General features: G+C 44.3%; 4 protein-coding genes across 4 annotated transcripts in view; 3 read left to right on the top strand and 1 right to left on the bottom strand.

Annotated features, from left to right (window-relative positions):
- The window catches only part of LOC144988793 (uncharacterized), a 28567-nt gene extending 12994 nt beyond the window's left edge, over positions 1-15573 (top strand). Inside the window, exons 2-5 of the mRNA XM_078939729.1 lie at positions 13084-13353; positions 14716-14784; positions 14852-15094; positions 15252-15573. Coding sequence (XP_078795855.1) covers positions 13084-13353; positions 14716-14784; positions 14852-15094; positions 15252-15527 — 858 coding nt within the window. The 3' untranslated portion in view covers positions 15528-15573. The remainder of the gene's footprint in view (positions 1-13083; positions 13354-14715; positions 14785-14851; positions 15095-15251) is intronic.
- Positions 15574-17023: 1450 nt separating this feature from the next.
- LOC144988826 (gamma-crystallin M2-like) lies at positions 17024-17925 on the top strand. The gene is made up of 3 exons (XM_078939841.1): positions 17024-17132; positions 17238-17480; positions 17588-17925. Exons 1-3 carry the CDS (start codon positions 17124-17126, stop codon positions 17858-17860), a joined length of 525 nt encoding a protein of 174 aa, XP_078795967.1. The 5' UTR covers positions 17024-17123; the 3' UTR covers positions 17861-17925.
- A 1617-nt stretch (positions 17926-19542) lies between these two features.
- On the top strand, positions 19543-20415 carry LOC144988825 (gamma-crystallin M1-like). Its single transcript, XM_078939840.1, has 3 exons — positions 19543-19646; positions 19755-20006; positions 20098-20415. Exons 1-3 carry the CDS (start codon positions 19638-19640, stop codon positions 20371-20373), a joined length of 537 nt encoding a protein of 178 aa, XP_078795966.1. The 5' UTR covers positions 19543-19637; the 3' UTR covers positions 20374-20415.
- Positions 20416-24664: 4249 nt separating this feature from the next.
- On the bottom strand, positions 24665-25539 carry LOC144988824 (gamma-crystallin M3-like). Its single transcript, XM_078939838.1, has 3 exons — positions 25390-25539; positions 25077-25316; positions 24665-25002 (listed from the first exon to the last, which is right to left on the bottom strand). Exons 1-3 carry the CDS (start codon positions 25525-25527, stop codon positions 24724-24726), a joined length of 657 nt encoding a protein of 218 aa, XP_078795964.1. The 5' UTR covers positions 25528-25539; the 3' UTR covers positions 24665-24723.
- Positions 25540-26005: the final 466 nt, after the last annotated feature.

Raw genomic sequence — 26005 nt, 5'->3', positions numbered from 1 at the left:
CTTTTCCATGTTCTCCAAGCAGAACCAAACGCTTTTCCATTTTGTTCTGGCAGAACCAAACGCTTTTCCACGTTCTCCAAGCAGAACCAAACGCTTTTCCACGTTCTACAAGCAGAACCAAACGCTTTTCCACGTTCTCCAAGCAGAACCAAACGCTTTTCCATGTTCTCCAAGCAGAACCAAACGCTTTTCCACGTTCTCCAAGCAGAACCAAACGCTTTTCCACGTTCTACAAGCAGAACCAAATGCTTTTCCACGTTCTTCAAGCAGAACCAAACGCTTTTCCACATTCTAAAAGCAGAACCAAACGCTTTTCCATGTTCTACAAGCAGAACCAAACGCTTTTCCACGTTCTAAAAGCAGAACCAAACGCTTTTCCATGTTCTACAAGCAGAACCAAACGCTTTTCCACGTTCTAAAAGCAGAACCAAACGCTTTTCCATGTTCTACAAGCAGAACCAAACGCTTTTCACGTTCTAAAAGCAGACCCAAACGCTTTTCCATGTTTTACAAGCAGAACAAAACGCTTTTCCACGTTCTCAAAGCAGAACCAAATGCTTTTCCATGTTCTCCAAGCAGAACCAAACGCTTTTCCACGTTCTACAAGCAGAACCAAACGCTTTTCCATGTTCTCCAAGCAGAACCAAACGCTTTTCCACGTTCTAAAAGCAGAACCAAACGCTTTTCCACGTTCTCCAAGCAGAACCAAACGCTTTTCCATGTTCTCCAAGCAGAACCAAACGCTTTTCCACGTTCTACAAGCAGAACCAAACGCTTTTCCATGTTCTACAAGCAGAACCAAACGCTTTTCCACGTTCTACAAGCAGAACCAAACACTTTTCCACGTTCTACAAGCAGAACCAAACGCTTTTCCATGTTCTACAAGCAGAACCAAACGCTTTTCCATGTTCTCCAAGCAGAACCAAACGCTTTTCCACGTTCTAAAAGCAGAACCAAACACTTTTCCATGTTTTACAAGCAGAACCAAACGCTTTTTCCATGTTCTCCAAGCAGAACCAAACGCTTTTCCATGTTCTACAAGCAGAACCAAACGCTTTTCCATGTTCTCCAAGCAAAACCAAACGCTTTTCCACGTTCTAAAAGCAGAACCAAACGCTTTTCCATGTTCTACAAGCAGAACCAAACGCTTTTCCATGTTCTCCAAGCAGAACCAAACGCTTTTCCATGTTCTCCAAGCAGAACCAAACGCTTTTCCATTTTCTTCTGGCAGAACCAAACGCTTTTCCATGTTCTCCAAGCAGAACCAAACGCTTTTCCACGTTCTAAAAGCAGAACCAAACGCTTTTCCATGTTCTACAAGCAGAACCAAACGCTTTTCCATTTTCTTCTGGCAGAACCAAACGCTTTTCCATGTTCTCCAAGCAGAACCAAACGCTTTTCCACGTTCTAAAAGCAGAACCAAACACTTTTCCATGTTTTACAAGCAGAACCAAACGCTTTTTCCATGTTCTCCAAGCAGAACCAAACGCTTTTCCATGTTCTACAAGCAGAACCAAATGCTTTTCCACGTTCTACAAGCAGAACCAAACGCTTTTCCATGTTCTCCAAGCAGAACCAAACGCTTTTCCACGTTCTAAAAGCAGAACCAAACAATTTCCATGTTCTACAAGCAGAACCAAACGCTTTTCCATGTTCTCCAAGCAGAACCAAACGCTTTTCCATGTTCTCCAAGCAGAACCAAACGCTTTTCCACGTTTCCAAGCAGAACCAAACGCTTTTCCACGTTCTCCAAGCAGAACCAAACGCTTTTCCACGTTTCCAAGCAGAACCAAACGCTTTTCCACGTTCTCCAAGCAGAACCAAATGCTTTTCCACGTTCTCTAAGCAGAACCAAACGCTTTTCCATGTTCTCCAAGCAGAACCAAACGCTTTTCCATGTTCTCCAAGCAGAACCAAACGCTTTTCCACGTTCTACAAGCAGAACCAAACGCTTTTCCATGTTCTACAAGCAGAACCAAACGCTTTTCCATGTTCTACAAGCAGAACCAAACGCTTTTCCACGTTCTCCAAGCAGAACCAAACGCTTTTCCATGTTCTACAAGCAGAACCAAACGCTTTTCCGCGTTCTACAAGCAGAACCAAACGCTTTTCCATGTTCTCCAAGCAGAACCAAACGCTTTTCCACGTTTCCAAGCAGAACCAAACGCTTTTCCACGTTCTCCAAGCAGAACCAAACGCTTTTCCACGTTCTCCAAGCAGAACCAAACGCTTTTCCATGTTCTACAAGCAGAACCAAACGCTTTTCCATGTTCTCCAAGCAGAACCAAACGCTTTTCCATTTTCTCCAAGCAGAACCAAACGCTTTTCCACGTTCTACAAGCAGAACCAAACGCTTTTCCATGTTCTACAAGCAGAACCAAACGCTTTCCCATGTTCTCCAAGCAGAACCAAACGCTTTTCCATGTTCTACAAGCAGAACCAAACGCTTTTCCACGTTCTACAAGCAGAACCAAACGCTTTTCCACGTTCTCCAAGCAGAACCAAACGCTTTTCCATTTTCTACAAGCAGAACCAAACGCTTTTCCATGTTCTACAAGCAGAACCAAACGCTTTTCCATGTTCTCCAAGCAGAACCAAACGCTTTTCCATGTTCTCCAAGCAGAACCAAACGCTTTTCCACGTTCTACAAGCAGAACCAAACGCTTTTCCATGTTCTACAAGCAGAACCAAACGCTTTTCCATGTTCTCCAAGCAGAACCAAACGCTTTTCCATGTTCTACAAGCAGAACCAAATGCTTTTCCACGTTCTACAAGCAGAACCAAACGCTTTTCCACGTTCTCCAAGCAGAACCAAACGCTTTTCCATTTTCTACAAGCAGAACCAAACGCTTTTCCATGTTCTACAAGCAGAACCAAACGCTTTTCCATGTTTTCCAAGCAGAACCAAACGCTTTTCCATGTTCTCCAAGCAGAACCAAACGCTTTTCCACGTTCTACAAGCAGAACCAAACGCTTTTCCACGTTCTACAAGCAGAACCAAACGCTTTTCCATGTTCTACAAGCAGAACCAAACGCTTTTCAATGTTCTACAAGCAGAACCAAACGCTTTTCCATGTTCTACAAGCAGAACCAAACGCTTTTCCACGTACTCCAAGCAGAACGAAATGCTTTTCCATGTTCTACAAGCAGAACCAAACGCTTTTCCATGTTCTACAAGCAGAACCAAACGCTTTTCCACGTTCTCCAAGCAGAACCAAACGCTTTTCCATGTTCTACAAGCAGAACCAAACGCTTTTCCGCGTTCTTCAAGCAGAACCAAACGCTTTTCCATGTTCTACAAGCAGAACCAAACGCTTTTCCATGTTCTACAAGCAGAACCAAACGCTTTTCAATGTTCTACAAGCAGAACCAAACGCTTTTCCATGTTCTACAAGCAGAACCAAACGCTTTTCCACGTTCTCCAAGCAGAACCAAACGCTTTTCCATGTTCTACAAGCAGAACCAAACGCTTTTCCATGTTCTACAAGCAGAACCAAACGCTTTTCCACGTTCTCCAAGCAGAACCAAACGCTTTTCCATGTTCTACAAGCAGAACCAAACGCTTTTCCGCGTTCTACAAGCAGAACCAAACGCTTTTCCATGTTCTACAAGCAGAACCAAACGCTTTTCCATGTTCTACAAGCAGAACCAAACGCTTTTCCACGTTCTACAAGCAGAACCAAACGCTTTTCCACGTTCTACAAGCAGAACCAAACGCTTTTCCATGTTCTACAAGCAGAACCAAACGCTTTTCCATGTTCTCCAAGCAGAACCAAACGCTTTTCCATGTTCTACAAGCAGAACCAAACGCTTTTCCACGTTCTCCAAGCAGAACCAAACGCTTTTCCATGTTCTACAAGCAGAACCAAACGCTTTTCCGCGTTCTACAAGCAGAACCAAACGCTTTTCCATGTTCTACAAGCAGAACCAAACGCTTTTCAATGTTCTACAAGCAGAACCAAACGCTTTTCCATGTTCTACAAGCAGAACCAAACGCTTTTCCACGTACTCCAAGCAGAACGAAATGCTTTTCCATGTTCTACAAGCAGAACCAAACGCTTTTCCATGTTCTACAAGCAGAACCAAACGCTTTTCCACGTTCTCCAAGCAGAACCAAACGCTTTTCCATGTTCTACAAGCAGAACCAAACGCTTTTCCGCGTTCTTCAAGCAGAACCAAACGCTTTTCCATGTTCTACAAGCAGAACCAAACGCTTTTCCATGTTCTACAAGCAGAACCAAACGCTTTTCAATGTTCTACAAGCAGAACCAAACGCTTTTCCATGTTCTACAAGCAGAACCAAACGCTTTTCCACGTTCTCCAAGCAGAACCAAACGCTTTTCCATGTTCTACAAGCAGAACCAAACGCTTTTCCATGTTCTACAAGCAGAACCAAACGCTTTTCCACGTTCTCCAAGCAGAACCAAACGCTTTTCCATGTTCTACAAGCAGAACCAAACGCTTTTCCGCGTTCTACAAGCAGAACCAAACGCTTTTCCATGTTCTACAAGCAGAACCAAACGCTTTTCCATGTTCTACAAGCAGAACCAAACGCTTTTCCACGTTCTACAAGCAGAACCAAACGCTTTTCCACGTTCTACAAGCAGAACCAAACGCTTTTCCATGTTCTACAAGCAGAACCAAACGCTTTTCCATGTTCTCCAAGCAGAACCAAACGCTTTTCCATGTTCTACAAGCAGAACCAAACGCTTTTCCACGTTCTCCAAGCAGAACCAAACGCTTTTCCATGTTCTACAAGCAGAACCAAACGCTTTTCCGCGTTCTACAAGCAGAACCAAACGCTTTTCCATGTTCTCAGTCAAGAACCACAGAAGCAGAAATGCTCCCTGCGGTCCGGAGAGTTCTCCTCCAGGTCAGCGGGAGTCGACCCTCTGAGGCAACTTTCTTTCATTTCAAAGCTCGGAGCACATTTTCATTTCCCTGAGCCGTGGTTTTATGGGAAAAATCCAACAATAAGTTCAAAAACAGAAGGCATTTCTACAGGTTTTGTTGAAATGCTTTTTCTTGATTTTTTTGCGAAAAACATTAAATCCACCAGAGCAGCAATGGCTGGTGAATTGGAAGGATTATGACCTCAGAAGGTTGCAGGTTCAGTTCCCCCTTTGCCTTTGTGCTGCAGTGCCTGTGGGAGGGGTTCTGTAAGCACTTTGAAGGAAAGCCATTTCCCAGACAGAACAGAAATCTCTGATATGCATGTTCTGTTAAAGAACAGACTAACTTCTCGTGTGAACAAATGAGAAAAGATGTGATTTTAAAAAGACGGTTATCATTATTGTCAACAAAACATGATATTCACTTTAACTTTGTATTTATTTGTTAAAATAATTGAAACAGATTTCTATCATGGGTCAAAGTAAAATAGCAAACGAGTTGCCTTAATTGCTCAATCATCTTAAATCTCAGCCGTTCGCCATATTTCTCCATTTTCTAAGTCTGGTCCACCAGTTCTTCTTTTCATGGACAGTTGACCCCCCCCCCCCCCCCCCCCCCCCCCCCCCCCCCCCGGGGGGACGGATCGCTAGTCCCTCGCAGAGCCTCCTGGTCTTTGTTGGTCAATGATGCTGTTTTCTTGGTTTAACAGCTGCAACCAGAAAATCCAACAATAGAGATTTAAACAGTTTTGTTTTTAAAACATTGATTTTCAGTGTAAAAGTGGACTTTCCAGCACTGGAGCAAAGACTCAGCCGTGGATGTGACTGTAGACGTCATCACATAGTAAAAAGTGAGCTTGCCTGTTGGTGTAACAAACATTTACAGTTTTAAAGCAAATCTTGAGGTTTAAGGTTCAGCAACTCCTTGAAGGACCATTAGAAGCAGGCTGTTGGTGGTAAAGCCCCACTCTGATCATCTTTCAAAGTCTTCCCAGTCATCTTTTAATGATGATGATGCCGTTTTAAGACGAAATCCACCAACCTGTGTGGTTTTCTAAGACAGTGTTTTTCAACCAGTGTGCCGCGGCACACTAGTGTGCCGTGGGAGATGGTCAAGTGTGCCGTGGGAAATTGCCCTCATTAATCATTAACTGATCTAAAAACATTTCCCATCTCCAGGAAATCAGCTCTGTGTTCATCCAAACTGGCCCTGATAAAACACTGAGTAATTAGGAATATAAAAGATCTTAAAATTACTTTTTCTTTGGGTTTATTTAATTCTATTAAAGACATTTTGATAAGAATGATGTTACCGTGATTTACCTGCAGCTATGACAGTTTGCGGAAAAGTCCCGCCCCTTTAACTGTCTCCACCAATCATTCTTGAAGGCTTAATCACATGTCATCAGTCTGACCAATCAGAAGTGGTTAAAGTCTTCACTTCCTTGTTCTTAATTCTGCTGATAAAGTCGCTCAGTTCTAACAAAAATACCAGCTAAAGCTCTTCTTTAGCGGTGTAGCTTTCCACAGAGTCCGTTGTCAGACCGTGGAACAAGTGGACAATACAATGAAGCTCAGAGACGCGAGTCTTTCTGCAAGTTTTTTCGGCAGTTTTCACACTACATCTCCCATGATGCATTGGCTTAAAGGGCCAGTGTCCCAGCGCACAATGAGTTGTCCTTGAGAAACGCCTTGAAACCACAACAAACAAAACAGTTTCTAAATTTTCTAATTTAACTTTCATTTCATCTCTTAGAAAAAACAGCCGCAACTTCCTGCTTTTCCGGCCACAATTATCACAAAAATGCACGTGAGATTGCGGGGGGGGGGGGGGGGGGGGGGGGGGGGGGGCTGTCGATCAATATAGACCATGAATTTCTGCTTTTTTTTTTTGGGATGCTGGTGTGCCGCGGGATTTTTGTCAAAGTTAAAGTGTGCCGTGGCTCAAAAAAGGTTGAAAAACACTGTTCTAAGACATCGTTTTAGGGGGTTCAGCAGAAATACACCTCTAAGTTGTGGGCGGGACTGTTGTTCCGGAGCAACCCCACCCCCGGGAGGGGTTCAGAGCAGGGAGCTTACAGCTTCTATACTCTTTTGAAACTGCAATTCTCTATGTGCTCCTGATTCTCAATGATTTAAATAAAAAATACTCAGAAACTTTGTTTTAATCTTCATGTCATTTATACAGAGGAGCAAAAAAAAGTATTCAGTCAGCCAACAATCGAGCAAGTTCTCCCCCCTAAAAAGAGGAGAGCCCTGTAATTTACATCATCAATAAACCTCAACTATGAGAGAGAAAATGAGAACAAAATCCAGAAAATTTGTTTTGATTGATTGTTTTTATTTAATATAATATATAAATATAAATATAGGTATTTATTTGTAAATTATGATGTAAAACACATTTGGTAAAAAAAAAAGAAAAAAGTTCAACTCAATACCTTATTATATACCGTCTGTCTGTAATGACAGCAGTCAAACGTTGTCTGTAAGTCTTCACAAGGTTTTCACAAACTGTTGCTGGTGTTTTGGTCCATTCCTCCATGTAGATCTCCTCTACAGCAGTGATGTTTTGGTCCATTCCTCCATAGAGTTCTCCTCTAGAGCAGTGATGTTTTGGCCCATTCCTCCATGCAGATCTCCTCTACAGCAGTGATGTTTTGGCCCATTCCTCCATGTAGATCTCATATAGAGCAGTGATGTTTTGGCCCATTCCTCCTTGCAGATCTCCTCTACAGCAGTGATGTTTTGGCCCATTCCTCCATGTAGATCTCCTATAGAGCAGTGATGTTTTGGCCCATTCCTCCATGCAGATCTCCTCTACAGCAGTGATGTTTTGGCCCATTCCTCCATGTAGATCTCATATAGAGCAGTGATGTTTTGGCCCATTCCTCCTTGCAGATCTCCTCTACAGCAGTGATGTTTTGGCCCATTCCTCCATGTAGATCTCCTATAGAGCAGTGATGTTTTGGCCCATTCCTCCTTGCAGATCTCCTCTACAGCAGTGATGTTTTGGCCCATTCCTCCATGTAGATCTCCTATAGAGCAGTGATGTTTTGGTCCATTCCTCCATGTAGATCTCCTCTACAGCAGTGATGTTTTGGCCCATTCCTCCATGTAGATCTCCTCTACAGCAGTGATGTTTTGGTCCATTCCTCCATGCAGATCTCCTCTACAGCAGTGATGTTTTGGTCCATTCCTCCATGTAGATCTCCTCTACAGCAGTGACGTTTTGGTCCATTCCTCCATGCAGATCTCCTCTAGAACAGTGGTGTTTTGGTCCATTCCTCCATGCAGATCTCCTCTACAGCAGTGGTGTTTTGGTCCATTCCTCCATGCAGATCTCCTCTAGAGCAGTGATGTTTTGGCCCATTCCTCCATGCAGATCTCCTCTACAGCAGTGATGTTTTGGTCCATTCTTCCATGCATATCTCCTCTACAGCAGTGATGTTTTGGTCCATTCCTCCATGCAGATCTCCTCTAGAGCAGTGATGTTTTGGCCCATTCCTCTATGCCAGAGGTGGGCATTGAGGGCCGCATTCCTGCATGTTTTCCAGCATACCCTGCTCTGGCATGTTCTAATTGGCTGGACACACCTGAACCAGATAATCAGCCATGAGTAGGGCAAGACTATCTGGAAATCATGCAGACACGCCGGCCCTCGAGGCCTGGAATTGCCCACCCCTGCTCTATGCAGATCTCCTCTAGAGCAGTGATGTTTTGGTCTATTCCTCCATGCAGATCTCCTCTACAGCAGTGATGTTTTGGTCCATTCCTCCATGCAGATCTCCTGTAGAGCAGTGGTGTTTTGGTCCATTCCTCCATGCAGATCTCCTCTACAGCAGTGATGTTTTAGTCCATTCCTCCATGCAGATCTCCTCTAGAGCAGTGATGTTTTGGCCCATTCCTCCATGCAGATATCCTCTAGAGCAGTGATGTTTTGGCCCATTCCTCCTTGCAGATCTCCTCTAGAGCAGTGATGTTTTTTGCCCATTCCTCCTTGCAGATCTCCTCTAGAGCAGTGACGTCTTGGTCCATTCCTCCATGCAGATCTCCTCTACAGCAGTGATGTTTTGGTCCATTCCTCCATAGAGTTCTCCTCTAGAGCAGTGATGTTTTGGCCCATTCCTCCATGCAGATCTCCTCTACAGCAGTGATGTTTTGGCCCATTCCTCCATGTAGATCTCATATAGAGCAGTGATGTTTTGGCCCATTCCTCCTTGCAGATCTCCTCTACAGCAGTGATGTTTTGGCCCATTCCTCCATGTAGATCTCCTATAGAGCAGTGATGTTTTGGCCCATTCCTCCTTGCAGATCTCCTCTACAGCAGTGATGTTTTGGCCCATTCCTCCATGTAGATTTCCTATAGAGCAGTGATGTTTTGGTCCATTCCTCCATGTAGATCTCCTCTACAGCAGTGATGTTTTGGCCCATTCCTCCATGTAGATCTCCTCTACAGCAGTGATGTTTTGGCCCATTCCTCCATGTAGATCTCCTATAGAGCAGTGATGTTTTGGCCCATTCCTCCTTGCAGATCTCCTCTACAGCAGTGATGTTTTGGCCCATTCCTCCATGTAGATCTCCTATAGAGCAGTGATGTTTTGGTCCATTCCTCCATGTAGATCTCCTCTACAGCAGTGATGTTTTGGCCCATTCCTCCATGTAGATCTCCTCTACAGCAGTGATGTTTTGGTCCATTCCTCCATGCAGATCTCCTCTACAGCAGTGATGTTTTGGTCCATTCCTCCATGTAGATCTCCTCTACAGCAGTGACGTTTTGGTCCATTCCTCCATGCAGATCTCCTCTAGAACAGTGGTGTTTTGGTCCATTCCTCCATGCAGATCTCCTCTACAGCAGTGGTGTTTTGGTCCATTCCTCCATGCAGATCTCCTCTAGAGCAGTGATGTTTTGGCCCATTCCTCCATGCAGATCTCCTCTACAGCAGTGATGTTTTGGTCCATTCTTCCATGCATATCTCCTCTACAGCAGTGATGTTTTGGTCCATTCCTCCATGCAGATCTCCTCTAGAGCAGTGATGTTTTGGCCCATTCCTCTATGCCAGAGGTGGGCATTGAGGGCCGCATTCCTGCATGTTTTCCAGCATACCCTGCTCTGGCATGTTCTAATTGGCTGGACACACCTGAACCAGATAATCAGCCATGAGTAGGGCAAGACTATCTGGAAATCATGCAGACACGCCGGCCCTCGAGGCCTGGAATTGCCCACCCCTGCTCTATGCAGATCTCCTCTAGAGCAGTGATGTTTTGGTCTATTCCTCCATGCAGATCTCCTCTACAGCAGTGATGTTTTGGTCCATTCCTCCATGCAGATCTCCTGTAGAGCAGTGGTGTTTTGGTCCATTCCTCCATGCAGATCTCCTCTACAGCAGTGATGTTTTAGTCCATTCCTCCATGCAGATCTCCTCTAGAGCAGTGATGTTTTGGCCCATTCCTCCATGCAGATATCCTCTAGAGCAGTGATGTTTTGGCCCATTCCTCCTTGCAGATCTCCTCTAGAGCAGTGATGTTTTTTGCCCATTCCTCCTTGCAGATCTCCTCTAGAGCAGTGACGTCTTGGTCCATTCCTCCATGCAGATCTCCTCTACAGCAGTGATGTTTTGGTCCATTCCTCCATAGAGTTCTCCTCTAGAGCAGTGATGTTTTGGCCCATTCCTCCATGCAGATCTCCTCTACAGCAGTGATGTTTTGGCCCATTCCTCCATGTAGATCTCATATAGAGCAGTGATGTTTTGGCCCATTCCTCCTTGCAGATCTCCTCTACAGCAGTGATGTTTTGGCCCATTCCTCCATGTAGATCTCCTATAGAGCAGTGATGTTTTGGCCCATTCCTCCTTGCAGATCTCCTCTACAGCAGTGATGTTTTGGCCCATTCCTCCATGTAGATCTCCTATAGAGCAGTGATGTTTTGGTCCATTCCTCCATGTAGATCTCCTCTACAGCAGTGATGTTTTGGCCCATTCCTCCATGTAGATCTCCTCTACAGCAGTGATGTTTTGGCCCATTCCTCCATGTAGATCTCCTATAGAGCAGTGATGTTTTGGCCCATTCCTCCATGTAGATCTCCTCTACAGCAGTGATGTTTTGGCCCATTCCTCCATGTAGATCTCCTCTACAGCAGTGACGTTTTGGTCCATTCCTCCATGCAGATCTCCTCTAGAACAGTGGTGTTTTGGTCCATTCCTCCGTGCAGATCTCCTCTACAGCAGTGATGTTTTGGTCCATTCCTCCGTGCAGATCTCCTCTAGAACAGTGGTGTTTTGGTCCATTCCTCCATGTAGATCTCCTCTACAGCAGTGATGTTTTGGCCCATTCCTCCATGTAGATCTCCTCTACAGCAGTGACGTTTTGGTCCATTCCTCCATGCAGATCTCCTCTACAGCAGTGATGTTTTGGTCCATTCCTCCATGTAGATCTCCTCTACAGCAGTGATGTTTTGGCCCATTCCTCCATGTAGATCTCCTCTACAGCAGTGACGTTTTGGTCCATTCCTCCATGCAGATCTCCTCTACAGCAGTGATGTTTTGGTCCATTCCTCCGTGCAGATCTCCTCTAGAACAGTGGTGTTTTGGTCCATTCCTCCATGCAGATTTCCTCTAGAACAGTGGTGTTTGTGTCCATTCCTCCATGCAGATCTCCTCTAGAGCAGTTATAGATGCAACATTTTAGGACCAGAACACACAAATAACAGTTTATGATAACCCCCCATGAGTGTGTTGGAAGACCCCACCCTTACCACTTGAAAGCCTGCTAAATCTGTAGAACAAACATTGTGAATGTTGGATGTGGGGGCCAGCAGGCTCCACCTACTTTCATGAAGGCATCTGATTGGTCAGTTTATGAGATGACTACAGAAAAAATGTCACGAAAAAAGAGGATTATCAGGAACATGTTATTAACCCTTGTGCTATCCTATGACCCCCCCTTGCATTGAGGTGTTCTCCCTACCATGACAAAGGTGGAAAGATTTCATGTAATCCATGGACACCAGTGAAGATCACAAATCATAGAAGAAAAAAGGTTCAGAGCACTGTCTAGTGGGTCTAGATGACCCAACACCTGAACAGAATTCTGTTAAGGAAACTATAGGTAGCTTTTAAGATGACGTCACAGCAGCGCTGTGCTCGTGCGTGATGAGACACAGATACGCATGAAAGACGTGTTAAAATAAACGTCAGACTCTTTTTTCTGTCTGATGACAACAATCGTTGCTTTATATTTGTCTGCTGCTACATTTCTACTCTGTTTACATCGCTTCGGTGGCCGTTTGGGTTCAGCTGTTCCGCTCCGAGAATGGATTGTATTCATACTGAGGAATCTCAGAGGGAACCAAAGCTCCGTCTGACTGGAAACGAACCGACACCACCACCACCAAAGACGGGCCCAAGAGCGGTTCCTGGTCCGGGAGCTAGGGTCTGCTTGGGTGTTTCAGACTGAAAACTTGTTCCAGCTTATTGTGGAAACGAAGTCTGGGTCACTCAAAGCAGATCAGATGTGTCCAGTCTGAATCCAGCCTAACATGTATTTGTAACATTTTTGTCATGATGGAGAACAGATAAGAAAATTCAGGTTAAAACTGCATTTCTGGGAATTTTTCCAGCTTCCTGGCTCCGCCCCTTTCTGATCATCCACCTGTAGACAAACAGATCCATGAACGTCTTTGTTTTCCTGGTCTGAGCTGGAATCAGAACTGAACGGCGGGATAGCTGCCATTTCTGTTGCACCGCTAATGTTAGGTTGGGGTGTGGGGGGCTATAGCTGCGATATAGCAAAGAAACACCTTATGTATAATTTACACCGCCAAACACTGCTAGCTACGTGGAGAAAGTGGGCGTGTCTGTTAGCCCGGAGGCAGAGCTGGTCATGCAGACTCTTCCTGGAAGGGGCGGGTCCTCACTTTGTGATGTCACAATGTGAGGTCCCATTTGTTTTAATGGATTGGGAGGGGCTGGTGCTCAGAGAAAAGGTTTTTAGAGGAAAACTCTGAAATGTGTCAAAGGATCAAAATACCACTTTGGGTTTGTTAATAGTGATTAAAAAGTTGATTTTGCATGGTGTAGCCCCTTTGACACTGAAAAAGCTAAAGCTTTAGTCTCATGCACTTATACTGGGGGGGCTGTGTGGTAGCGGCTGACCTCTCTGAGGCTCACTAACGTGTCTGTGATTCAAACAGGAGAGGGGGCCGTTCGACATGCGTCTCTATGAGCGGATCGAATTCGGAGGCCAAGTGATGGATCTGATGGACGACTGTCCCAGCGTCATGGACCGCTTCCACAGGAACGATATCTTCTCCTGCAATGTGAAAAAGGGCAACTGGCTGTTCTATGAGCACCCAAACTACCGGGGCAGGATGTACCTGATCAGGCCGGGGGAGTACAAGCGCTTCAGCGAGTGGGGCGGCAGGAGTGCCAGGGTCGGCTCCATCCAGCGCATCACAGATTACTGAGCGGCTGCGTGGGATAGAACAGCCAGCTCTGAGGTTTCAGTGCTGTGTGTTGTTGAACCCTGTTTGTCTCTGTGTCCTGAGAATCCATTAAAAACCTCATCACGGCTTCTTCTGCCCTCATACAAGCACCAGGCGGGAAATGCGGCCACAGCTCACAGAACACCAACGTCTGATTGATCACACGTTCCCTGTCAATCAGGGTTTCTGACAGTATTAAAAAAGTAAACCTCATCAAATCCATTTTGCAAAACATGTCAATCATTACAGTGGATTAAAATAAACTAGATCCTAGAAGGCTTTTGCAGTCTGACAAATGGAGAAAATACATTTAAGGAAGGATTCTAAAGAGCAGCTCACCAGAGGTCAGATTTGGTGTGAACAGGCTGCACTTGAACGAGGAAACGACTGTTAAAATGGTACAAAACCATAACCTAACCATAACCTAACCCTAACCCACGACTCAGCAGAGTCCATGAGGTGCAGACATCTGAAGTTTCAGAGGCTGAACCTCATTAAACTGAAAACAAATAGAAAGAGCATAAAACCACAGAGACACAACTGTAAGCATTCAGTGGTTTGGTTTGGTTTTTGGTCAGTCACTCCACTTTCAGGTTCCTGATCCACAGCTGTCTTCAGTTCAGTTGATGACCCTCAGCCCATTTAAGTGTCTTGGTTTCAGGTCTCTGCTCTGTGTCACCAGTTTGTTTCTCCCCTTATTTTTGTCATGTTTCAGTTTGTTAATTAAATGTTTTCTTTCCTGTTGTCAATCCTGGTCTCCTGCAATTTGGGTCCTCCACCACCAGTTCATGACAACAAGAATTAAAGGTGAAACTAAGCCATTAACAACAGTCCTGTCCTGTAATTAAAGTTTACCTGTTTTATTTCTGCAAAGCTGAGCTTGCTGTTTTCTGCATCACCCATTGTGATGCAAAAAACAGCCACAAAATGCATTAAATGAGAATGATCGGATTTACAGGAGGAACATTTTACTCTTGACACTTTTGGGAGGAAGAAAAGTCTGAGCTTCAGCTTTGAACCAAGCGGCGATCTCCTCAAAGTGGGGCTCTTTGGATCCACAAGCTGCATGAGGAACCACAGACTTCCCAGCCTGTCACAGCAGCTTCATTTGATGCACAGCGATGATCAGATCATTATCTGTTTGTGGGCCAGTGGATTTTTCTGGAGGTGCTTAACATGAGGGAAGGAACAATGCCTCAACACAAAAAAAGAGTGATGTGTATATAAACAGAACTGGAACAGCCCCCCAGCTCAGATTCAACATCACACTGAGGGATATATTTGAATGACAATACTTTATGCTGTGCAATCACGCAGCTTCCCATTCTTCTTTTTTTATAAAGCGCGGTGGCAGGCTGTGGAGAGCACCGAGCGGTGGAACCATCTGAGCCCAGCACAGCCATGGGAAAGGTAAAGAGCAGTTGCTCCTGAGCTTCATCCGTGTTTGTGTGAAAACCTGCATGCTTCGTCTCGACAGATCATATTTTATGAAGACAGAAACTTTCAAGGGCGCTCTCATGAGAGCAGCAGCGACTGTGCAGACCTTCACACCTTTTTCAAGAGGTGCAACTCCATCAGGGTGGAGAGCGGCTGCTTCATGGTTTACGAGCGCCCCAACTACATGGGGAACCAGTACTACCTACGGAGAGGAGACTACTCTGACAACCAGCGAGTCATCGGCATCAATGACTGCGTCCGATCGTGCCGCATGATTCCACAGGTACGTAATCCAAACCTGCTGTGGAAATGAGAGGGAATGATGGGTAACTGGTGCAAAGGAGCTGCACAAAGACTTTCTGTATTTCATTTGAAATGCAGGTTTCAATGTGTTCAGCAGTGAATGACTTCCGTCAATAACAGTGTTTATCTGCTGGCAGCATAAGGGCTTGTACAGGGTCAGACTGTACGAGCGCTTCGACATGTCTGGCCAGATGCACGAGCTGGAGGACGACTGTCCCAACATCCAGGAGCAGTTCAGCACCTCAGACTTCAACTCCTGCAGTGTGATGGACGGCCACTGGCTCCTCTACGAGCAGCCCAACTACAAAGGCCGAGTGCACTACCTGCGCCCTGGAGAGTACCGCCGCTACAGCGACTGGGGAGGAGTCAGCCCCAAAGTGGGCTCCATCAGAAGAATCACCGACGCCAACTGATCCAAAGTTCATCTGTCTGTGTCCACATTAAAAACCATCTAAAATCACTTCCACATTTGACTGTGTCCCCTTTCTCCTACTCCGTGTTCCCATCAAAACACACCTGGTATGTTAGAGCGCCTAAAACAGCTGACAGCCAAACAAAGCTTCTATAAATGCTGCTTCCTTTCACTACCCAGTGTGATCTTAGGCAGGCCACACTGAGCAGCAGAGGTGCCCTGCCCCAGTTTGTGCTGGTCTTTGTGAGGCTCTCTTTTTCTGAGTCCAAAGCAAAATAGATGTGAATTTGACCTGGAGGGCTGCACTAAAATAGAAAATTGTGCAGACCTTCACACCTATTTCAAGAGGTGCATCAGGGTGGAGAGCGGCTGCTTCATGGTTTACGAGCGCCCCAACTACATGGGGAACCAGTACTACCTACGGAGAGGAGACAATACCAGATAACAGGCTGGTACCGATTTATAACCATCTAATTTTCTGATTTCTACTCACATGAATGCACAGCATCAAGAGATAGAATCACAGGATTCCTCAGTTTTACCAAATAAAAAAGGAGCTATATTTTATACAAGGGGGGTTTTAACTTGAGTGAAACATCACCCGTTGAGTCAGTCTGTTGAGTACTAAAAGTAATTGCACAAGAACACTGACCAAAATATGCGGTCAGATGTAGAATATATTTAACTTTTACACCAATTAAGGAAGGCAAACATACTTTTTCTGCTCGTTTGTGGCCTGAGATTTTGGAAGAATGGAAGGGAGACAACATGCAAGAATGTGTTTATAGATATAGTAAAGTCATATAAATGCTTCCTCCATGATCAAAGGCCTTCACTCAGAACAAATGTAAAGCCATTCGTGCTGTTAATACCTTTGTCGCAACCTTAAAATCACAGTTGGCTTTCAAAATTACATTTTTAAGTAAAACGTTTGCAGTCTTGAAAAAGGTGTTTTCTACTGGTGTCTCAATAATGATGAGTGAACCGTGTTCACTGAACATGTCAGAGTAACGTGAAGCCATATTCGGCTCACAAAATGAGGCTACATTTTAATTATGGAGTGAAAAATCAGTAAAGGATTTTCCTAAACATCAAAGTTGGGTTTGAAACATGAAAACAGGCAAGATAGATTAAAAAGGACAAGTAAGGACAAAATCCTGCAGTAAATGTCCATTAAGAGAGCTGACTGTCTTCAGGGCAACAGCACTGACCTGCAACACATCCACCTGTTTGAAAGGAGTGGGCTTGAACACACAGCTGAAGAGAGGCTGAATGGCTTCCTGCTCCGTTACACAACATATTTAATCCCAAAAAGGTCTTTCCATATTGTTCTGCTGCCATTGTCCCCAGATGTGTGGATACCGTACTAGTCTTTTCCTTTGACCAAGCATGTCAAAACACCAAACAAGTTAATTATTTATCCCCTTTTCCGTACACAAATCCGTATTTCAGACCCATGTTGTGCTGTGACAAAAAGCTAAACATGTGCCAGTAGCCTTCAGTTATAACCCAGGGACAATTTGAATAACAATGCTTTGTTTGTGGAGAGCTAGTATAAAAAGCCTGGAAAAAATGGGTAATCTCTCCAACGGAGACCATGGGCAAGGTAGGTACCGTTTGTCGTCAGCATAGCGACCCACCTGTGCTGCCGCTGGCTGATGGGCATCTCCAAGTCAAGTCTGACTCCAGCTCTTCATGCTTTCCTTATCAGATTATTTTTTACGAGGACAAAAATTTCCAGGGCCGGAGCTATGAGTGCAGCAACGACTGCACGGATCTACACCTGTACTTCAGCCGCTGCAACTCCATTCGTGTGGAGAGCGGCTGTTTCATGATTTACGAGCGACCCAATTTCATGGGGCACCAGTATTTCATGAGAAAGGGGGAGTACCCTGACTACCAGAGGTGGATGGGTTTCAGCAGCAGCATTCGTTCATGTCGGGTGATTCCAGCGGTAAGGTTCATGCTTCTAGGACTGCCGTCTGTGGTGATTTGTATGAGCCTACTGTCAGGTGTTGATCAGTGGTGTGACGCTCTGTGGATCTTCCTCCTGTCCTACAGTACCGAGGTTCCTACAGATTGCGAATCTATGAGAAGCCAGACTTCAGCGGTCACATGATGGAGTTCATGGATGACTGTCCCTGTGTGTCTGACCGTTTCCACCACCGCCACGTCTACTCTAGCAACGTTATGAATGGCTACTGGATTTTCTACGAGTACCCAAACTACCGAGGCAGACAGTACTTCTTGAGACCTGGGGAGTACAGGCGGTACCGCGACTGGTGCGCCACCTGCGCCATTGTTGGGTCCTTCAGGAGGGTCACTGAATTCTAGCCTTCAATTGCAGTCTTTTCTGTAAATACCAAACATTTAGTCAATTAAAGATTTTGAATTTTTAATCTGTTTTGTGATATTTTATTGACATTTTCAATGTTTCTTTGATCTATAGTTATTGGGTAAGCGGGAAGAGTGACCAAAACTCAGCTAACAATGCAGTACACGTGTTTTTCCAAATGTAGGCAAATAAGTAGGATTTTTATTGGTATTGCAAAAAACTGCCATGACTAAAGAAGAACTGCTCCAAAGAAAATAAACTCTCACACATAAACAAAAGAAAAAGGTTCAGTTTGTTGATTTAGTGTGCTTAACCCTTGTGCTATCTTAGATGACCCCCCCCCCCTTGCATTGAGGTGTTCTCCCTACCATGACAAAGGTGGATAAAGGTGGAAAGATTTCATGTAATCCATGGACACCAGTGAAGATCACAAATCATTGAAGAAAAAAGGTTCAGAGCTCTGTCTAGTGGGTCTAGATGACCCAACTCCCAATGGTAAAGTGCCTAGGATAGAACAAGGGTTAAAGAAATACATAGAAAGATATATTAAACAGTTTGGACTTCACAACTGCGGCATCATGTCTTTCAAAAGTCTTTCATTGAGGAGTTCCATTTGTTCTCATTTCTCTCATATGTTTATTACATATGTTGCCTCTCCTTTAAATATGAGTCTTTTTTAAGTTAGTTGCATGACTAACACTTCAGAGGTTGACAAAGTTCTTTATAGAAATAGATGATCTTGCTTTTTATTGTATCTTTAATGAAGCATATTCTTGGTGATATGGTCCAATTTGGGGGCCTTGATAAATTCTGAGATTTTCAATAACCAGATATGCCTCTTGGTGATGGTTGTAGTTGATTAGGCTTTTCTGTCTCTGTGGGACGTCTAACACTGTTTTTAATACCAGATCAATTTAATATTTACTCCTTAAACGTTTCCCTTTCGGCTTTTCCCATCAGGGGTCGCCACAGCGAACTAGTTGCATGGTAAACTTGGCAATGTTTTACGCCGGATGCCCTTCCTGATGCAACCCTCTCAAAGCAACTGGGCTTGGGACCGGCACAAAGGTAGAGAAGGGAACAGGGAGCAGCCCGGATTTGAACCTGGATTTCACGGACGGAAGGCGCTGCAAACCAGCACGATCTAAACCGGCTCCCCAATATTTACTCTTTAAATGAAACCACAAATTGTATTTTCTCATTTAAGCATCCGATTACATGAACTATCTGCTGTTTTGTATTAACAAAACTAGATTTAACCCCTTCATGCCTGAATGTATTTCCAATCTCATAAAAAACATCTTAAGTGTTTTTTTCGTTCAAGGTGCAGTTCTGGATTAAATGGTACGTTGTGGATTGGCGACATCATGTTAGCTGGCAGAACTTAAAGTGCATGCTCGACAAAAACAACTTGCTATGTTTCTACCAACTGAACCTCGTTTTCTGGGTCTATCAGGATTTTGCCTGAGATGTGGCCCGTTGCCACCATTGATCTGACAATGTGTGGACAACCCTCTGACCATCTGTGTAATAGAGGCAAAGCTTATGTGTATACTGAACAATGCAGATGACTGATGCCAGAAATGTATGGATGGAGAGGCATTGTTACACATTTATAGGCCCCATTCAGCAAAAGTCATACTGCTAATTCATCAGCTTTGCACATTTAAATGACAACACATCGTGGCCCCTGGGATCTTGCATAAAAAGCCACTGGAATCATGGAGTTGGCACAGTAAGTTGAACTATCCACCAGGAACCACCTTATCCACCATCATGGGCAAGGTAATGGGATAAAACATTTAACATCTCATTATGGTTTTTTATCCAACAGTAATGCAAATGTTAGATATCTGACTGCTGAGCAAAGACCTTTGTCCTCTGCTTTTTTAGATTATTTTCTATGATGAGAGGAACTTCCAGGGTCGCTCCTATGAGTGCATGAGCGACTGTGCCGACATAACCTCCTACCTGAGCAGGTGCCAATCCTGCAGGGTGGAGAGCGGCTGCTTCATGGTCTATGAACGTCCCAACTACATGGGGAACCAGTACTTCATGAGGAGGGGCGAGTACCGTGACATGCAGCGGATGATGAGCGTTGGAATGACGTTTGATTCCATCAGATCCTGCAGAATGATTCCCCATGTAAATATTACTGCACACCACTGTAGTTATTTGGAGTTTTATCCGTTTTCTGGTGGTAATACAAAAACCCAATTCTCATATTATTTTGCAGCACAAGGGTCAGTTCAGGATGAGGATCTATGAGAGGGAGAACTTCGAAGGTCAGATGTACGAGATGATGGACGACTGCGACAACATCATGGACCGATACCGCATGAACAACTGCATGTCCTGCAACGTGATGGACGGCCACTGGCTGATGTACGAGCAGCCCCACTACAGAGGCAGGATGATGTACATGAGGCCCGGGGAGTACCGGAGCTTCAGGGACATGGGCTTCAGCGGCATGAGGTTCATGAGCATGAGGCGCATCATGGACGTGTGCTAGATGTCTGTGTTTAATATTAATAAATCAAAAAATGTGTAACCACTTTGTGTTCAACTTTATTTGCTCTTTTACAAATTTAAAGGTACAATCCATCACCAGGCTGCACGGTGTCGCAGTGGTTAGCGCACTTGCCTCACAGCAAGAAGGCCCCTGGTTCAAGTCCCGGCTGGGGACCTGGACCAAATAACACCAATGGGGGACTTGTCTGTGTGGAGTTTGCATGTTCTCCCTGTGCATGTGTCTCCGGCTTCCTCCCACCGTCCAAAAACATGCTTCATAGGTTAATTGGGTTCTCTAAATTGGCCCTAAGTGTGAGTGTGAGAGTGAATGGATGTGTGATTGTGGACACTGTACCCTGAGACAGACTGGTGACCTGTCCAGGGTGTCCCCCTGCCGTCGCCAACAAGTGGCCGGGATAGGCTCCAGCAGCCCCGTGAATCCGAAAGGGAAAAAAGGATTCGAAGATGAATGAATCCTTCACCATGAACTGCCTTCATCAAGAAACAAAAAAAGAAGGATCTGTACCAAAGAAGTCACAGTACCAGATAAACACCTTATACTGTGATCAAACACAATGTGCACAGCCAATTAGCTTCCTTCGCCTCTGTTGTAACGCTCAGCAAATTTGCTGCTGCACGCTGGTACAGAAACATGTTCATAAAGCTGAGGCTACAGCATCATGGATGACCTTCAGTTCTTATTTATTTATTTATTTATTTTTTAACTTGTCCTGTCCAACAGCTGGGCAGCTGAGGGCCTCTTGTGTTGGACATATTTTGCTTTAACAAGAGGGGTTATTAATCTTCAGACAAACCAAAGGTATGTCTGAATAAACCCATTTTGTAATTGAGGCCAAACTTTATTAATTTCAACCATGTCTGAAAATCTTTGGTGTTGGACCGGACGGAAAAGGAAAGAGGGGAAGAAAAGAGAGGGACGTTAGAGAGAGGGGGGGTAGGGGGTGATAATAGGAGGGGAAGGGGGGTAAGACCATGAAGCAGCATAAAGCAACAAGTTTACTGGTTGTTAATCATTATGGTAAGGTTCAAATGCAGTACAAAAAGGGCGGGGCCCGTCCACACACACACTCAAATGTTATAAACACACCTGCTAGCTGCAAAAATGTCCACATGTCAACATGTACACAAAACAGATAGTGTTCACACGCATACTTATGCCTTAAAACCAACTAGTGTGAAATATTTCAGTCATTCAGTCATGCAAGCTATTAGTGGAAAGGTGAGCTAACACCTGTGCTCAGGTGAGTGTTTATGTTCTTCTAAAATGGATGGTGGAACGTGAAAAGAAGGAGGGAGAGTGCCCAGCCACCCCCACCCCAAGACCCCCACCGCAGCAGCAGCGGCAGCCGGAATCCCCCCAACGCCACACGGGAACCGGCAGGGAACAACCGCCGCCCGGGCGAGGGCCAGCAGGGCCGCCGCAAGGCCCCCAGAGCCAGAGGCCAGGGAAGCACGGAGGGAAAGAGAGCGCCGCCCCAGCCCAACCAGGAGAGCAGACCCCCCGCCGCGCCGGGAGAACCCAACGCAGAGCCCCACCGGAGAAGGACGCCCACAGCCCCAAACGAGCACCCCACCACCACCCAGGAGTTCCGGGCATCCCCCCGCCCCAACCCCAGGTACGAGCCAGGACCCCCCAAGGGAGACCCGCTCCGCACTCCAGGCAGCCATCCGCCCGGCCCACGGTTGGTCCAGGGAGGAGTGAGGCAGGGGGCCCGCCGCCCCCGCCCAGGAGGGGGGAACCCCGGGGAAAAAAAGAGGGCCCACAAGGGGTGTTGTAAATATGGCCCGACCAGGCTCGGCCACAGTTCTTAAAAGTAATGATGGCTACTCGGGCGGCCGTGGTGCAGCGGTAGGGGGTCGACCCATGATCGTAATACTGCAGGTTCGATTCCCGCCTTGCACGCCCATGTGTCGAAGTGTCCTTGGGCAAGACACTGAACCCCACCTTGCCTCTGGTGGGAGGTTGGTGCCAGTGTTCGGCAGCGGAGCCGCCATCAGTGTGTGAATGTGTGTGTGACTGTGTGTGTGACTGTGTGTGTGACTGGGTGAATGGGTCTGTGACTGTAAAGTGCTTTGGGCCTTCGAAAGAAGTTAGAAAGCACTATATAAGTATACGCCATTTACCATTTACTCGTTTTTCTGTACTTAGCTGCTTTTTTCTTCCCATAATCCAAATTCTAACAGTCTAATCAGTAGGACTATCAGCTGTGTGTCCACCTGACTTCTGCACAACACAACTGATGGTCCCAACCCCATTAATAAGGCAAGAAATCACACTTATTAAACCTGACAGGACACACCTGAGGAGTGAAAAACATTTCAGGTGACTACCTGTTGAAGCTCATCCAGAGAATGCCAAGAGTGTGCAAAGCAGTAATCAAAGCAGAAGATGGCTACTATGAAGAACCTACAATATGACATATTTACAGTTGTTTCACTCTTTTTAGTTATGTATATAATTCCATATGTGTTCATTCATAGTTTTGATGCCTTCAGTGTGAATCTACAATTTTCATAGTCATGAAAATAAAGAAAACTCTTTGAGAAGGTGTGACGTAATTTTGACATTTCGTATTCAAGACAAGGAAAAGTCTTTTTCAAAACAGATACGTCAAACACAAAGCAACATTTTGTATTAATATTTTCTTTGGAAATTTGGTGTTAAGTATTAATTTGTGCACAACTTTGTCTTTTCATGAATACGTTTCTTATTGGCAGGTATCTTTCACCAAATGTTTATATATTTTTTTGTCTGGCGGTGGGGCTCCTGCATTTTGATGCATAACGTTTAGTTTTGCCGCTCGTTATTTGCATTATTTGATCAAAATAATCACATAGCTTTCGATTTGATGTAAAATGGTTATTTCAAGCAATCAAATAAGAATAATACACAAAAACAATACAATCATCAGTTATACATTCATACAATGACGAATCATTTGAAAGGGAGTGAAGGAAGCAAACCTATATAATCCCACCCCTGTTCTACCGTAACCATTTTATGACATGATTGATCAATATCCGGTTCCTAGCTTTTATCAGACAGAATTAAGAATCCTGAAGTTTCAATAAAGCACATGACAAAGATGAAATACTTAAATTATTATGTAAAAAATAACTTTTAGAAATCAACGTGACAAATGCAGATCAGTTATCCAAAATATATGCAGGTTATGTTTCTTATAAAAGTCATGTATATGATTAAAAAATACTATATCAATAAAATAGACATAACACAGTTTCAAAAATCTTCATAGCAAAACTTGATCAAGTATCAAAAGTTAAAACATGTGCAGAATTATGTTACATTAGGAAAAATCATGAATCAATTTTTCCATTTTTTGGAGCAAGTGAAGTAATATCATTAGAAATCAATCAATTTAAGCATTTTCAATAATTGATTAAGCATTTATTTATTTATTTATTTTTTATGACAAGGTAATGCTGTGAAATAAAAAAGGGTCCATAATCAGTCCAATGACCAAGGTTGGTATTCCTTCTTCTGCTGGTTAACAGCCGTTTTTCTGTTTATAGGTTTCTTCGATGTCATGTCTGCAGACATTAGATCAAGGCCGAAAATTGAAAGTAAAATATATTGAAAGTAAAATATTTCCAACACAAGAGGCGTTCAATTCTCCTCTGTCTGTCCAGCTGTTGGACAGGACAAGGTAAAAAAATAAATAATAAAAAAATGCCTGAAAATTAAAAAGTTGGATGAGAAATTTGTTTCAAAAAGCACAATTTTTAAAGCTCAGATATCAAAATTCAAGACCTTTTTAATGTTTTACTGTAATTCCAAAATCATAAATTCAGTGTTTTTAAGACTTTTTAAGACCCCGGAGGAACCCTGACTCCAATTCCATGTTTAAACTTAGAAGTAGAAGTATATATGTATATATATTTATGTATGTATATACATACATACATAAATATATATACATATATATGTCTCTGTCCTTCTCATGACATGGTCTAAACCGGCAAACATGGAAAACGGTTTCACATGACTGAGAAGAAAAACATTTTCCTTGGTGCCCTACTTCAGTTGGAGCGAATAATCTGTGTTTTGTATGGTTTGAAGCAAACACTAAATAATTGTTTATCTGGATGTCAAACATAAAATGTGTCCAAGAACAGCATGACCTTTGAACCTGTAGAGCAGGTAACAAAATGGTGTTTTAGCTTATTTTGTTTTTCATGTTGTGAGATTATGAATTTGCTTTTAGGCACCAAAGTACAGAACACAGTTTGTATTGAAATAAAAAGCAGAATTACTGTAAAGGAGAATTAGACAGTTTTATTTAGAGGTCTGCATTCTGACAGGAACAGTCTAGTAAAAGGAGTCCATGATGCGCCTCATGCTCATGAACCTCATGCCGCTGAAGCCCATGTCCCTGAAGCTGCGGTACTCCCCGGGCCTCATGTAAATCATCCTGCCTCTGTAGTGGGGCTGCTCGTACATCAGCCAGTGGCCGTCCATCACGTTGCAGGACATGCAGTTGTTCATGCGGTATCGGTCCATGATGTTGTCGCAGTCGTCCATCATCTCGTACATCTGACCTCCGAAGTTCTCCCTCTCATAGATCCTCATCCTGAACTGACCCTTGTGCTGCAAAGAGAAATGAGTAAAGTCGATCACCCCTTTGCATCCCTGTAACCATCAGCCGCTGACTTCTGTCGTACCATGGGGATCATTCTGCAGGACCTGATGCAGTCACTCATGCCCATACGCTGGTAGTCAGAGTATTCCCCTCTCCTGACGAAGAACTGGTTCCCCATGTAGTTGGCTCGGTCATAAACCATGAAGCAGCCGCTCTCCACCCGGCAGGAGTGACACCTGGTCAGGTAGGAGGTCATGTCAGCGCAGTCGCTGCTGGTCTCATAGGAACGACCCTGGAAGTTCCTGTCCTCGTAGAAGATGATCTGGAAGAAAATAGGAATAACTTAGAATAGGCGTTAGATTAGCAGCTCAGTCGGGATCTGATGCTGCTCCTACCTTGCCCATGGTCATGGCTACAGTTCCAACAGTCTGACTCAAAGTGTGGCACGGTTTTATTGATGTACTGCTTTTATACCTGGCCTCACACCCAAATGATTCATGACCCCATTGTTCAAACTCCTGACAGAGCAACATGGGGCAGAGGCCCACCATATACGGTTCACTTCAAAGGGACATTTAACAGATAGTGATTTGCGATGGTTGCATTTGTGAGAATAGGCCCCACTTTCTATTGTTTATGTTGCTGAATGATGGTGTTTTCACAGATGTTCCTATTATTAAAACTCAACCTTTAATGCTTAATTTTAATTTCATCTTACATCATTTAAAATGTTCAACACCAAAATATAGAAACTGACTGTTTGTAATCATACTAGCAAAATATCTGACAAACTACAGACAGACGTCAGATAGTAGGTCACTCTAGATGTTTTTTATCGCTGGCAGTACTTTTGTCTCACAGTTCAACCACCAGCACTGATAACCCCGTAATTCAGTTATGAAGAAAATTATGAATGAAAATCTCACAACAGTTTAAATTATTTTCCATCTGTCTGTCAGTCTTCATAACAAACACATTTCTCAAGATTTCACCAAATTATGACTTTTCTTC

Source organism: Oryzias latipes, chromosome 21, assembly GCF_053564925.1.
Source record: "Oryzias latipes strain Hd-rR chromosome 21, Olatipes_Hd-rR_3.1".
NCBI lineage: Eukaryota > Metazoa > Chordata > Actinopteri > Beloniformes > Adrianichthyidae > Oryzias > Oryzias latipes.
This window is presented reverse-complemented; position numbering and strand designations above follow the sequence as displayed.

What these genes read in the sequence shown, in the direction of transcription:
- LOC144988826 (XM_078939841.1), top strand. An exon ending in CATGTCGGGTGATTCCAGCG is followed by an intron (nt 17,481 to 17,587) that starts GTAAGGTTCATG and finishes CCTGTCCTACAG; the next exon opens with TACCGAGGTTCCTACAGATT.
- LOC144988825 (XM_078939840.1), top strand. An exon ending in CCTGCAGAATGATTCCCCAT is followed by an intron (nt 20,007 to 20,097) that starts GTAAATATTACT and finishes ATTATTTTGCAG; the next exon opens with CACAAGGGTCAGTTCAGGAT.
- LOC144988824 (XM_078939838.1), bottom strand. Translation starts at nt 25,527, where the DNA reads ATGTTGCTCTGTCAGGAGTTTGAACAATGGGGTCATGAATCATTTGGG. An exon ending in TAGCCATGACCATGGGCAAG is followed by an intron (nt 25,317 to 25,389) that starts GTAGGAGCAGCA and finishes ATTTTCTTCCAG; the next exon opens with ATCATCTTCTACGAGGACAG. An exon ending in CCTGCAGAATGATCCCCATG is followed by an intron (nt 25,003 to 25,076) that starts GTACGACAGAAG and finishes TTCTCTTTGCAG; the next exon opens with CACAAGGGTCAGTTCAGGAT.